The sequence below is a fragment of the Tripterygium wilfordii genome, chromosome 11, assembly GCF_013401445.1.
Source record: "Tripterygium wilfordii isolate XIE 37 chromosome 11, ASM1340144v1, whole genome shotgun sequence".
In the NCBI taxonomy this organism is placed as follows: domain Eukaryota; kingdom Viridiplantae; phylum Streptophyta; class Magnoliopsida; order Celastrales; family Celastraceae; genus Tripterygium; species Tripterygium wilfordii.
This window is the reverse complement of record NC_052242.1, coordinates 14147510-14161403: the sequence shown is the minus strand read 5'-3', so window position 1 is coordinate 14161403 and position 13894 is coordinate 14147510. Positions and strand designations below refer to the sequence as shown.

Here is a 13894-nt window from a genome sequence, read left to right as displayed (position 1 = left end):
TTTGCTATATAGTCACCGCGCCGTACACAGACCTACGGGGTATTTGTGTCTTTTTCAAGGTCTTCATCTTCACTGTAGTTCCTTAGGCCCATTAGAAAACCCAACCCAATGACAGAAAATAGTGGGCTTTGGTTTGGAGTCGTCTCCTTCAAGAGCTCAAAAGGCACTCATGTCATAAGGTGAATTCTCTGAGAAAAAGAACGAACTGGTTATTCTTCGGGGTCTCTCAATTAGGGAAGAAAGATCATGGAGAAAGAGAAGAATAAGTACAGCATAATAGTCCCAACCTATAACGAACGCTTCAATATTGCCCTCATCGTTTACCTCATCCTCAAGCATCTCAGGTCCATAATTTTCACCCTCATCATCCCTTTTTTGACGTGTGTGACTCTTTTGATTTTGATTTTAGGTTATTGGGTTCTTGATAATAATTTTCTGGCCGAAAAGGGATTTGATTCTTTTAAATTAGATCTCAAACTAAACTAAAGGTTCTGGGTGTAGTTTCACAGTAAACCCAAGATGTATTTGGTCGTTGGAGAGTAACTGTATAGTTAATTAGCTGTTCACTGGTGAGAAACTGCAGTTGTGAGATGTACACTACCACATTGAGGGGAATTAGAAGAACTTTTGAGGATTATATCATTGAATCTCGTCGAATTAAGTGGTATGATTGTGATAGATGAATGAGTTCAGGGTTCAAGGTGGAGTTAAGTTGGACGAGTTAGGCAAATTGGGAATTCTTCTTGGTGGGTGTTTCATTGCCACAGGGGTGACGGGAGGGGGGGGGGGGGGGATGTACTGGGATGAGGTTTTTAATGTGTATGGATTGCAATGTGAACGGCAAGTTGCTTGATAATGAGCAAAAGAAGATGGTAAGAGGTGGTGAGTGCAATGAGAATGGCTTGATACGTTTCACTGTTTGTTGTTAATTTTCCACATGATTGACTTACTTGAGTCACTTTGGCAATATCCTTTAAAAAAAGAGGGATTTGGCAAAGATTCATTTTTTTCCTCTAAGACTCTGAAATTGCCAATGATATGTGTTTAAGGTATTTATAATTTATTCATTTTGATATTAAAAAAATACTGAATCAGTGACACCACATAACTTTTTCTACCTGCTTTTAGGGAGGTGGATTTTGAAGTTATTGTTGTCGATGATGGAAGTCCTGATGGTACACAAGAAGTGGTAAAACAATTACAACATGTTTATGGAGAAGATCGCATTGTGAGTGGAGTCGCCTTTACTAAAAGAAACTTCACAATGATAGATCTGTTCTAACACTTCTTTCTATCTTCATGTAACAACCCTCATGTCAGTCTATTTGATTATGCAGCTACTAAGACCTAGACCTAGGAAGCTCGGGCTAGGTATGAAATTATAATTTTCTGGTTTTTCTTTCATTTTTAGTAAGTTTACGTAACAGAAGGCTGGCATTTGAATCCTATTTGCACATTTATTCAGGAACAGCTTACATCCATGGTTTGAAGCATGTGTCTGGAAATTTCATTGTGATCATGGATGCTGATTTATCCCACCATGTAAGGTTACTTGCCATGCAAATGATAGTTTTGGACTCAAGTTGAACTGCTTGCTTCGAGATGATCAATTCATCTGGTCAGCTGAGTGTCTTGCTTACCTAGGATGGTGACAGGTTCTAGGGCATGTATTCAGTCTGGAATTCAACACATGATCTTTCATTTCTAGTACCTGCTTCCAGGCTGGGATTCAACCCATGTTTTCCATTCCCCAAATGTCTACTAGTTTCCTTTTTAATGGTTGAGAGCATCTAATGCAGCTCAGATTTTATGGGTATAAACATCTCTTTTTTTTTTTAGCATATTGTGCTTGTGATTTGAGCATGCCTGAAATAGAATTAAAAAAACGAAGTAGTCTAAAAGAATGTGTTATGCTCTCTGCCCATTGAATCCATCCTTGCATTACTTATCCTTTCTGCGTTAGCCGTTTTTGAAGTTGTAATGATCTAATATGCCTATTTGATGACATGTGCAGCCAAAGTACTTGCCTAGCTTCATCAAGTAAGAAACTTTTGTGCCTTTTTCTTTCAACCTGCTTTTATTATACTGTAGACACATGATTCCTTGAAGAGGTTCTGGTGGTAATCTTCTTTCAAATGCGTTAGGAAACAGTTAGAGACTCATGCTGATATAGTTATGGGGACTCGGTACGTTAAGGGTGGTGGTGTACATGGATGGAATCTCATGCGCAAATTGACAAGTAGAGGAGCCAATGTTCTTGCACACACGCTTTTATGGCCTGGTGTATCTGATTTGACTGGATCTTTCCGGTATATTAACAATTTTACAGGATTAAGCCCGTGATGTTTTGCTTTATCCTCTCTATTAAAACATGTTGTCTTGGTTGTTGAAGGCTTTACCGGAAGTCAGTACTTGAAGATGTTATCAGTTCCTGTGTCAGTAAAGGATATGTCTTTCAAATGGAGATGATTGTCCGGGCTTGTAGGAAGGGCTACCACGTTGAAGAGGTAATTAATTTGCAACACCATGGTTAACGTTTATATCCTCCTTGAATTCATGATGTTAGGTCTCATGAATTTGTTAATTATACAAGTTGGCCCTTGGGACTTCAAGTGGAGTGCATTTAGAAGATTTTTTGGGTTTATAATCAATTTTCTGTTTGGAAATCAGGAATTGAGACCTGATGTAAAATACAATGGGTGTCTATGATGAGTGATTGACTATCACAACATCTTCTTCCTCACCCTCCTTTCTTTTCTTTTCTTTTCTTTTTTTAAGATTGTTTAGAAAGTTCCTTTTCAGCTCATCAAGTAGAATAACTTTTTAATCTTAAACCAGTTAGTTGACTTGCATTTGGCACGCACTTGTAGGTTCCAATTACCTTTGTTGATAGAGTATTTGGAAGTTCAAAGCTTGGAGGATCTGAAATTGTTGAATATCTGAAAGGGCTTGCATATCTTCTGGTCACAACTTGAAGATGCATCGGTGAATATGGTGCAGTGTTTGGGTCGGAGATCCGGGTTCTACCCTAATTTATAAATTAGGTCTTACCCTTATTTTCTTAATCTTGGTTTTTTGGTTTAGTAAACTGTGACTCCGAAACCTATGTTATCATCTGGGGGGTTCTTCCTCCCGCTCTCTGACCTTTCGAGCATGGAAAGTATATGTTACAACACATTGACGAGTCGTAAATTGCATTTCCATAACAACTCTTAACAAAGAGTCTGTCATTACAATGAAGCCATTTCACCCTTGTGTCGATAAAACTGAAGACTCTATCAAAAACCAGAGAAAAAAATTGCTCCATAATATTTACCACGGCTATTGAACCAGATTTGAACCCCAAATCAACAAGTTTTCTTTTCCCCAAAGCTAGATTGAAAAACAAAAGATTCAATCTTGTTTCTGTTGCTTCGTTGGTGACAAAAGTTTTCATAGTTTCCTGACCCTACGAGCAGTACCCAGTTTCTTCTCTGCACCAAACAAAGACCTCTCAGAGGTAGCCAAAGGCAGAGGAGGCTTCTTGTTCTCTTTGGTCATACTTCTCAGCATATACCTCGGCGTCTCCATGGTCCTCTCCACAGAGAATGCAGCAGATACCGACTTTCTCAAGCTCTCAATCTTCTTCGTGTCCCTTCTCTTCGAAGATTCCACCGTAACTCCAAGATTGTATGGAGCACTGATTTTCGCTTCCTTCCCTACTTCGCCTTTCTTTCTCCTCAACCTCTCGTTCCTCCTCGCGGAGTACTCTTCATAGAACCTGCCTCGCTCGAACAACGGAGATGTGTCGGTGTTTCTCCCAGCGGCGATGCCTCCCAGTTCGTTCTGGACCTTCTTCGCCAGAGCCTGTAACTCGCACGATATGGTGCTGTATTCGGGTCGGAGATCTGGTTCTTCCATGTCGTAAACCCGGCTTGGTTTCTGTGATTTCGTCAACGAACCTAATCGAAATAAAAAAGTTAATTAAAACCCATAAAAAAAGAGAGAAGAAATTAGTGCAAATATAGTGTATGATCTAATGTTTTTGATCAGCTATACCGGGTGGGGTTTGCAGAGAGCTTGAGTTTGATAGAACGGAGCGTCTAGGCCTGAGTCGAATCGGCGATTTGGCCAGTGGTGGCTTGCGATCGATTTTCATCCTCGACATCCGATCAGATTCAGAGAAAACTGTCTACAGAGAGAGAGAGGTAGCCGACGATGGAGGATTTGAACTGCGAACGCCAGAAGAATTCTCTGACCGATTTTGTTGCTTTTCAACTTTTGTTTCTCTCTGTTTCTGGCTTTTATTAGGGACAAGGCGTCGGTTTAAATTTGAAGAAAGAGAGAGAATGGGAGCGCCTCAACGGTCATATTTTTGATCCAACTGTCTAGAATTTTTTGAGATTTGTATAAGGTGTTAGGTGAGGGGTCAATACGCAATCATGTGATTAGCTTTCTATATTGAAAGGCAAAAAAAAGGGGAAAGATGTGATTATAGTGATTTTGAAAGCTTAGAAATTCCAAATAATAGATATTAAAAAAATATAAAGTTGTAAACTATAATCGAAAAGTATGAGACCTGGCTGGCAAGGAAGAAATATAATTAGAGATGGACCTTTCAAGTTGTCATAAAAATTCATTATTCAACATGAATTTGCATTATGGTTATAGCCGACAAAAATAATTAGAATTAAGTATTAATTCAACTCTAATTACTATTTTGTGGTACTAACGAGAGGTGACTCGGTTAATGATCGATTAGGTTAGGCAAAATCCGACCACCAATGATCATTAGTTTAGTAGGAAAATTGCTTAGAAGTTGCAAATCACTCGGACAAAAATCGCCTAGATCCAATCAACCGAGCCGTTGTTCCTGACAATTAACACCACAATAGGTAGATCGCCTAGAGAACTTCAAAACTCATCCCTTCGCCGACCCAAAATGGTCGCAGAAAATTGAATACCCCGTTGTGATCCTTTTCAACACATATGGGTACGGCTGATTCACACAGTGTCATTTCATACCCAAAAAGAGGAATTGGAGCCTTAAAACTGCGGATTTAAAAGTTGTTTGAACATGTTCAAGTGCGCTTATTTCTGAACAACAAAAAAACATAATGGACCAAAATTTAGTATGTCCTAACTAAGGGGTGAGATGATTAAATGGGCCCAAGCCCAAGCCCAATTTTAATGAGAGTGTTTTTTTTTTTAATGATAAGAGTTAGGATGAGGCACAAATACCAATTCATTTTGTTCATTGTTGGAGGCATCAGGCATTGGAATGGACAGTACAATGGCAACCACCCTTAACGCATCTCATCCAAAACTAGGCCTCTTTTGTTCGTTTCCAAACTTTGTAAAGTAAAAAAAGCAGGGGAATATGGAGCGTAAAAAAGTAAAGTAAACATCTTCACACCAAAAGCAGTTTCCATTACTTACAAATTGGAATCAGCTTTTGCAAGAGAACCCACTCAATTTTCAAAATATTCTTTACTTTTATTCACAACTAAAGCATGAAAACCGAAAGTGAGGGCATGTGGTAATGTTTGTGTTGCATGATCTAGCTAACAAAAAGAAGAAGAAAAAGGTTGGTTGATATGGTTAAATTAGTTGTTTGAACCTCTTATCGTATTTGCGTAAGAGATGACATGTTCTAACACTCATTCTAATGTAATTTGATGTTATTTTTGTACTCAGTTTCGGTCTAAGATTTAACCAACTCATGTGATTTGTGAGTATTATATGTAGTTTATGGATTTTCATCCAGGTGGAGTCCGGTGAGCTATGCTTTCCGTTGTTTCCTTCTCACAAAAACAAAAAAAAATGATCTAGATATCTTTGGGTCTAGCCAGTCAAATGGTATATTTTGTCCACTGCGTATACATTTGTTTTTTCATATCCAACTGTAGTGGAAGAATTTGGAGTATTCTTTGGGTCTGCCAAATAAAAGGTTATATTTGCCCAAAAGTTGCTACTCCTATAAAATAAACACGGGCTGACCTTTCCGTAGTAGGTAGCCTCGAGGCTCTATCTTTGATCAGCTTCGTACACAGAGAGCGAGAGAGAGAGATGGAGGGTATGAGCCGGTGTTCGGCGAACTACGTCCCTCTGACTCCAATCAGCTTCCTTGAACGATCCGCGATCGTCTACAGAGACAGAGTCTCCGTTGTGTATGAGGACGTTAAGTACACATGGAGGGAGACCCACCAGCGGTGCATCAGACTTGCTTCAGCTCTCGATCAACTCGGAATTTCTCCTGGAGATGTCGTATGCCCCTCACCTCCTCCTCCTCCTCCTCCTTCTTTCTAATCCTTTGACAAATATTTTTTTTATGGTAATTTTGATATTTGTTTATTAAATGCTTATTTTAATGATATATTGTAGCGATTATTTGGTATTGAATTTATTTATTTATTTGCTGAAATGGGTTCCTGTTAAATCTTGTTAATTTTCTGGTTGATCTGTTTCTCATTGAATAAAAGTGAATACTTTATGGTCATAATATATGATTACCTGATGTATGTAGAGGTTTTTGTTTTAATTGGCATATATATTCAGTTTGATTTTTATTCATCGAATTAGGTTGCTGCTTTAGCCCCAAATGTTCCAGCATTGTATGAGCTGCATTTTGGAGCTCCCATGGCCGGGGCAGTTCTTTGCACACTCAACATACGCCAGGATTCGGCAATGGTGTCTGTTTTATTGAAACATTCAGAGGCCAAAATCATTTTTGTAGATTACCAATTTCTCAATATTGCTCGGGGAGCACTTGAAATCCTATCCAAAACCGCGACTAAGCTTCCCCGTATCATATTAATCACAGAATACAATCGGCCAGCTAGCACCATTTCCACATCTCAAGTTGCTTTAGAATATGAGAATGTGTTGGCGATGGGAAAGCTGGATTTTGAGATCAGATGGCCAAAAGATGAATGGGATCCAATCTCTCTCAATTACACTTCCGGAACTACTTCGAGTCCAAAAGGCGTTATCTATAGTCATAGAGGTGCATATCTAAATTCTTTGGCTGCTGTCCTTCTCAATGAGATGAACTCAATGCCTGTGTACCTATGGTGTGTTCCGATGTTTCATTGCAATGGGTGGTGCCTCACTTGGGCAGTGGCCGCACAGGGAGGCACAAACATCTGCTTGAGGAATGTCAATGCTAAAGACATTTTCAGCAACATTGTTCAGCACAAAGTGACTCACATGGGTGGTGCACCGACAGTGCTGAATATGATAATCAATGCGCCAAACAATGAGAAAAAGCCTCTTCCGGGGAAGGTGTCCGTTATGACAGGTGGTGCACCACCACCTCCCAGAGTACTTTTCAATATGGAAGAAATAGGATTTGCTGTTACACACTCTTATGGCTTGACCGAAACATATGGTCCTGGAACTGTTTGTACTTGGAAACCTGAATGGGACTCGCTGCCTCGAGAGGCCAAAGCAAAGATCAAGGCTCGGCAGGGTTTGCACCATCTAGGTATGGAAGAACTTGATATAAAAGACCCGATTACCATGAAAAGTATACCTCCTGATGCGAAAACGATTGGAGAGGTTATGTTCAGAGGCAACACTGTAATGAATGGATATCTAAAGAATCTAAAAGCAACCCAAGAAGCATTCAAAGGTGGATGGTTTAGGAGTGGGGATTTGGGAGTGAAACACCCGGATGGGTACATAGAACTGAAGGATCGTTCAAAGGACATTATCATTTCTGGGGGAGAAAATATAAGCACAATTGAAGTGGAAGCTGTGCTATTTAGTCATCCAGCAGTTCTTGAAGCAGCTGTTGTTGGAAGACCTGATGATCACTGGGGGGAAACTCCTTGTGCATTTGTGAAGTTGAAGGATGGATGTAGTGCTAGTCCTGAGGAACTCATTGGGTACTGTCGAAATCGCTTGCCTCATTATATGGCCCCCCAGACTGTCGTTTTCGAGGATTTGCCAAAGACTTCAACTGGAAAGACTCAAAAATATGTTCTAAAAGAGAAGGCCAAAGCCATGGGAAGCATTTCAAAAAGAACCGCCAGCAAATTGTAAAGATTATTTCGGATAATTACCTGAACTTGCTTGAAGTATGGTTCTCTCTTAATGGCTAATGTATTCTATTCGAGTGGAACACTTTACATGCTTTCTCCTTCCTTGATTCCTGCTTGTAAATTGATTCAACCTCAATTTCTGAGTTTGAATTTCTTTTAGAATAGTATTGATTATTATTATTATTATATGATTGTAAATCAATGGATATTGTTCATAAACTGTGGTGCCCATCATTCTAAGGAATGAACTTTTTTTATTGGACTAGCCTCCTATGTTTTCGTTTGATCGAAAATTTCCCATGTTAAAGATAGGATGTTAACTATTATTTTTTTTTTTTTGAGAAAATTATTATTTTATTGAGGACAACACAAATTAACCTTTTCCTTTTGAACATGATCTTCCTTTGATCCAAAACCAACTAATAAATAAATAAAATTGCTAAATTTTCAAAAATTTGTTATCCACATCTCACAAGTCAACCACCCGATGATGATAAGAAATGAGCATGTGGTGTGGGTGGCATGAACTGGACTTAATGCATAGGCAACTCAATAGCAAGGTGGGCATACTGCATATGGAAACATCATTGTGGTCTATTTCTGCCAGTGCTGGAGTTTCTGTAGTCAAAACAAAGCAAGAGAGATCGATCGAGCTCCACAACAGTAAGAAATAATGGAGATTGACATCATATCCAAACAATGCATCAAACCTTCTTCTCCAACACCTTCTCATCTCAAAACCTATAAAATCTCCCTCCTTGATCAGTACGGACCTTCAGGCCCACTACATACATATGCAAATATAAATACAAGTCACAAAATTGGTTTGGAGCAAGATAAACAAAGCAAGAGAGATCGATATTCGAGCTCCACAAGAGTAGGAAATAATGGAGATTGAGATCATATCCAAACAGTGCATCAAACCTTCTTCTCCAACACCTTCTCATCTCAAAACCTATCAAATCTCCCTCCTTGATCAGTACGGACCTTCTGGTTATGGTCGAGTACTCCTTTTCTACTATGCAAACCAAGACTACTCCATCCCCAACAGATCATAAATCCTAAAACAATCTCTTTCACAAACACTAAACCGTTATTATCCAGTCGCCGGAAAGATTAGGGACAATCTTTCAATTGATTGTAACGATGAAGGGGTCCTTTGTATTGAGACAAGAATATTGAATTGTTGTTTAGATGACTATCTCAGCAATCTTGAGGTCTCTTCGATCTTCAAATTATTTCCAGATGCGGTTTCGAATGTAGTCTCTTCAGGAGCTCCTGTTGCTATTGTGCAAGAAAATGTTTTCACTTGTGGTGGAATGGCCTTAGGGTTTTTTCCATGGCACGTTATCTTTGATGCCAGTACTCTAAGTGCATTTCTTAAGACTTGGTCTGCTTTTGCTAGAAACTCTGTTGAAGAAGCTATGTTCCCTAATTTTACAGCCTCAACTATTTTTCCTCCAAATATTCCTTTTAATCTAGATTCATTAGCTATGGCATCTCGTTTGTTCGAATGGAGCCCCTATGTTGTTACAAGAAGGTTTTTCTTCGATGGATCAGTTATAGCCAATCTCAAGGCCCAAGCAACAAGATCTTCTAGCCTTCAGAACCCAACGCGAGCGGAGGTTGTGTCTGCACTCTTGAAAAGCTTTACGGATGCATTATTGAAAGTGAATCTGGGAACCCAAATGCCTATTTTGATGAATTTTCCAGTCAACTTGCGACGAAGGGCTACTCCGCAGATACCTGAAACTTGTGTGGGAAATTTACTTTTTTTCGCAACTCTAATGGCAAAAGGTGGGGAAGAGTTTGATGGGTTGGTGTGGAAGATGAGGGAAAGTTTGTCGAAACTCGACGGTGACGTTGTGAAGAGTCTTCAAGGTGATGGAGGGTGGTTGAAGCTTGTTGAGATTATTGGAAAGCTTCATGATGAATTATTTTCCGACTCTGGAATTGTCCATATTGGGCTCAATAGCTGGTGTAACATGGGGTTATACAGTGTTGATTTTGGGTTCGGGAAGCCTCTGTGGATTCCGGCTTCTGGTTTCGGCATCAAGAATTATATGTTTCTGACGGATACAAAACATGGTGATGGAATTGAAGCGTGGGTGTCATTGGATGAACAAGTGATGGTAGTGCTTGAACAAGATAACAAACTCATGTCTCTGGTTTCTTTAGACGCAAGTCCTTTAGAACTAGGCAATCCCAACCCTAGCTTGCCCAAGAAAATCGTTTCGTCCATTTCAAAACTTTGATTAATGCCTTACATTTGATTTGCTGCCATAAGGGCAAATGCAATGGTAAAATGTTATTGGGCCAACAAAGATGTTGTCTTTTGCTGATGTGGCTGTTCAATGTATTGTGGTGGTGGTGTTGATTTTGTTGAGACATGAAAGTCTTATCTTGTGATTAGGTTAGCTGTGTTGGACCAAAGGTCCTACATTTTAATTTTGGTGATCCAATATTATTATGCTATTTGATTACATGCACTATGTGATGAATTTAATTGCAAAGTGATTGAATTTGAAATTGGTTTTTATTGCTACGGCTTAAACCTACTTGTGAACTCACTGATCATTTTTATATCAAATGAATTCGGATTAAACTGAAATTTGGTAGAGACATTATTTACATCATAATAAACATTTTTTATGAAGACATGATTAAGAAATTTTGACTTCTTTTTGCTCAAAATCGTTGCCCAAATATCTGTCTGAAATTGTTGCGCAATGTTATTATCCGATTGATTTATGTGACTTATTATATGACTATATGATATTTATTTGAGCTGGAAACTTACATGCACATTAGTCTATATATGTTATGATATTATATGCTTATATTTTAATTATTTAATCTCAATTAACCTATGGTTCAAGCATGAAACTCAAATGAGTTTACAAGCAAATTTTTAGGAAAGTTGAGAGGGACTTCATCAAGAGTTCAAATATAAAATGTTTCATTACATATGCAAGACGCGTGATCTATATTAAAGAGGAGGATTCAGTTTCCATGAGAAATTTTTTGACTTGGTGATATTTTGGAGATTAAAAGCAAAAGGTTTACTTTCCTTACTTGTTATCCGAAATCAATGGAGAAGGACTTCTCATTCATTCAACGGAGACCATATGGAGGAATATTCTTTATATGAAGCTGATATCAAGAGTTTATTTTCTGAAATTAAATGCAATTCAAGGCCAGAAAATGAAGGAAATCAAATCAAGGAGTTCTCTTATTGACTTACCAAAATCACAAGAAATTTATTGAGAAGATTTTGCAGCTGATTCTTCTATGAATAAAGAAGGGCCAAATTCAAGGAGGTTTCCAAAATTGAAGAGAAGACTTTGTCCATTTGAAGTTGATTATGTTACCATAATTACAAGTGCAAAATTCAAAGCTGAATTCATACTATGACGTTTCAAATTCGTGCGTCTAATTGAGAGAAGATCATGGAGCTTTCTTTTTATACAAGTCAAGAGAAGTTGATTCTGTCACATGTTCCAAAGATATTTGCAAGGCAAAATTTCAAAATTGAAAGAGAAGAATCAAGACATTATTGTCGACTTTATGGATGATTCTCTCAAGAGCTAAAATCATGGGAACATGATTTTTCTTGGCCTATATAAGTAGCTGCTCGGCACAAGAGAGAAGATACAAGAAAATGTTAGAATTATCAAAGCTATTTGCTCTCAATTTCTCACCCAAGCTCATATAATATTCTTCTATCTTGCTTCACCGTTTGCTGAGTGCAAACACAGGTGTGCACAACTAAATCTTTATTGTTCATCTTCACCGATTGCTGTTGCAATTTCAGGTGTGAAGAATCTTCTCTTCTTGTGAGCTCTTCTAAACTCAAATCCGATTCTCTATTCGTGAGCCTCACTTTAAAATCTCTTGAGAGTTCCTCCTAGTTTGTTGAGTGCAAACACTGAGTGAGTGAATCATTGAGCCTATCTTTGTAAAACCCAAACCGGGTACTATATTTGTGAGATTGTGGAAGAGTTGGGGTAATTTTGAAACCTTTGTGTAAGAGTTTTGTGGAGCTCTTGAAAAGCCACACCTTAGTGAAGGTTGGAAAATCCTAGGTGGTGAACCTAGGTAGTAGACATAGGAGAAGGGTCTCCGAACTACTATAAATTACTTGTGTGCTCTTTACTTGCTTTACTTTTACAGCTTTCATTAACTCTTCTAATCTAACATAACACTAATCTAACCAAGTATTATTTATTTATTGTATTCTTATTTTTCTAATATACTCTAACCATAATTATATTTAATCTGTATTTACTTTATATTATTGTTTATTCTATTCATATTGTTATTATTCTGTAAAATTGCAAGTTAAGTACTTTCTAGTGCTTATCTTGTTAGAAGCTTTGCTTCAATTGGTTCCTATTGTGCAATTTATTCATATTGCTCATATAGACTCATTTGTGTGCAATTATACTTTGCCATTGATTAAATTGATAAGATTTTGCATCTAGACGCCTTATATACGTAAGTTACAAGTCTAAAGAGAAGATTTGATTTGCTTGGAAATAAATTAGGACAATTGTATTAGTAAGACTCACTTTGTGTGCTTAGTGTGGTGCTTGATTTGTGAAATTGATATAAGGGGATTCCTATTCGGAATTTGGGGACACAATTCACCCCTCCTCTTGTGTAACCTAGGTCCAACATTAAAGTAACTACAAGACTTTTTTTTTTCTTTTTTTTTTAATGTGGCAAAGCCCTGATTCATCTTAGCCGACTCTTAATTTGTCCATCGTTCTTTTTATGGTTTAGGAATTATTATTTTTTGGCAAAAGGTAAGCCTTGATTCATCTGACCGCCATGGAAGGAGTACTGGAGAAGCACGAGAAGGTAGAAGAAAGGATGAAAGATGAGAAAACAATATGTACAAAAAAAACAATTTTATTATGCTGAGTTGTTCATCTCATGACCATATGATTGAAGCAATGACTCAGATTTCAAATTAAAAATTCCAACTGTCAGTCGCCACTTTTGTTGACCCCAAAATAAGCACACGCAAATGGAGAATAGAGATGGGAAAAGGATTTGCTGGAATTATTCCAGCAATTCCACCTCATCTCCACCATTGAATGTATTAAGTGTAGTGTTGTCAAATCAATGTATTTTTACATTGGATGGTGGAGATGGGGTGAAATTGCTGGAATAATTCCAGCCCCCCCTATCCCATAGAGATGAGCTTTATGGCTTCATCTTTCATTATTGGCACATCATGGTCGAAGACTCAAAAAAATGACTCACAGTTGGCGAAATTATCAAAGATACACAAATCTATCTTGTTAATCATATTATACATGCCTTAATCATAAAATGACACATTGAAGATGACATATATGTGTGTGTGTGTATATATATATATGTATATAGATATATATCTAGACAGAATAATTGATACTTGATCCACAACCGACGGACCACAGAGTTTTTTTAATCATTATCTTGGTGCCTAAGCCAGTACTGTAATTAACATAAATAATTTATGTGAACAGCGCAAAAAACAGAAGTTGCTGCAGAAGTTAGATCCCAAAACAGAAGTTGTCACGAAGGGCCACCTGTTCTTGTTTTTGTAGGTACCCATAAGAGGCCATGAAGTCAATTTTAGATTAGCTAATTAGTGATGAAGTTGTTTTAGTCGTCAAGTGTTATGTGACCTTTATATAGTTATGTGAGCTTCATAGGAGATTGATATCAATTCATGAGTGGTTGAGAATGATTTGAAATTTGAGTTATATATAAACTAACTATCATCCCATTAATCACTCATGATTTGGTATACAACTCATGAATTTTCATTATTTTATGGGTTCTGATACACCGAGATGATTGAATATTTTCTCACA

At 37.8% G+C, this 13894-nt stretch overlaps 4 protein-coding genes across 5 annotated transcripts; 3 read left to right on the top strand and 1 right to left on the bottom strand.

The window, feature by feature from the left end:
* The first annotated feature begins 137 nt into the window (after positions 1–137).
* On the top strand, positions 138–3206 carry LOC120009213 (dolichol-phosphate mannosyltransferase subunit 1-like). Of its 2 annotated transcripts, XR_005470650.1 has the most exons (9): positions 138–344; positions 1129–1228; positions 1338–1371; positions 1466–1542; positions 2015–2040; positions 2145–2309; positions 2393–2507; positions 2871–3036; positions 3070–3206. XR_005470650.1 is itself a non-coding variant. In XM_038859685.1 (8 exons), the coding sequence occupies exons 1-8, from the start codon at positions 247–249 to the stop codon at positions 2973–2975; spliced, it is 720 nt and encodes a 239-aa protein (XP_038715613.1). In that variant the 5' UTR covers positions 138–246; the 3' UTR covers positions 2976–3195. The 2 variants fall into 2 exon arrangements, 1 of the variants encoding a protein (XP_038715613.1); XM_038859685.1 differs by having other exon boundaries at positions 2871–3195.
* A 77-nt stretch (positions 3207–3283) lies between these two features.
* On the bottom strand, positions 3284–4315 carry LOC120009214. Its single transcript, XM_038859686.1, has 2 exons — positions 4039–4315; positions 3284–3941 (listed from the first exon to the last, which is right to left on the bottom strand). Exons 1-2 carry the CDS (start codon positions 4145–4147, stop codon positions 3433–3435), a joined length of 618 nt encoding a protein of 205 aa, XP_038715614.1. The 5' UTR covers positions 4148–4315; the 3' UTR covers positions 3284–3432.
* A 1608-nt stretch (positions 4316–5923) lies between these two features.
* LOC120009898 (probable acyl-activating enzyme 1, peroxisomal) lies at positions 5924–8281 on the top strand. The gene is made up of 2 exons (XM_038860625.1): positions 5924–6246; positions 6562–8281. The coding sequence occupies exons 1-2, from the start codon at positions 6049–6051 to the stop codon at positions 8023–8025; spliced, it is 1662 nt and encodes a 553-aa protein (XP_038716553.1). The 5' UTR covers positions 5924–6048; the 3' UTR covers positions 8026–8281.
* Positions 8282–8911: 630 nt separating this feature from the next.
* LOC120008850 (stemmadenine O-acetyltransferase-like) lies at positions 8912–12910 on the top strand. The gene is made up of 5 exons (XM_038859205.1): positions 8912–9023; positions 9219–10192; positions 11655–11782; positions 11839–11896; positions 12833–12910. The coding sequence occupies exons 1-5, from the start codon at positions 8912–8914 to the stop codon at positions 12908–12910; spliced, it is 1350 nt and encodes a 449-aa protein (XP_038715133.1).
* The last annotated feature ends 984 nt before the right edge of the window (positions 12911–13894 follow it).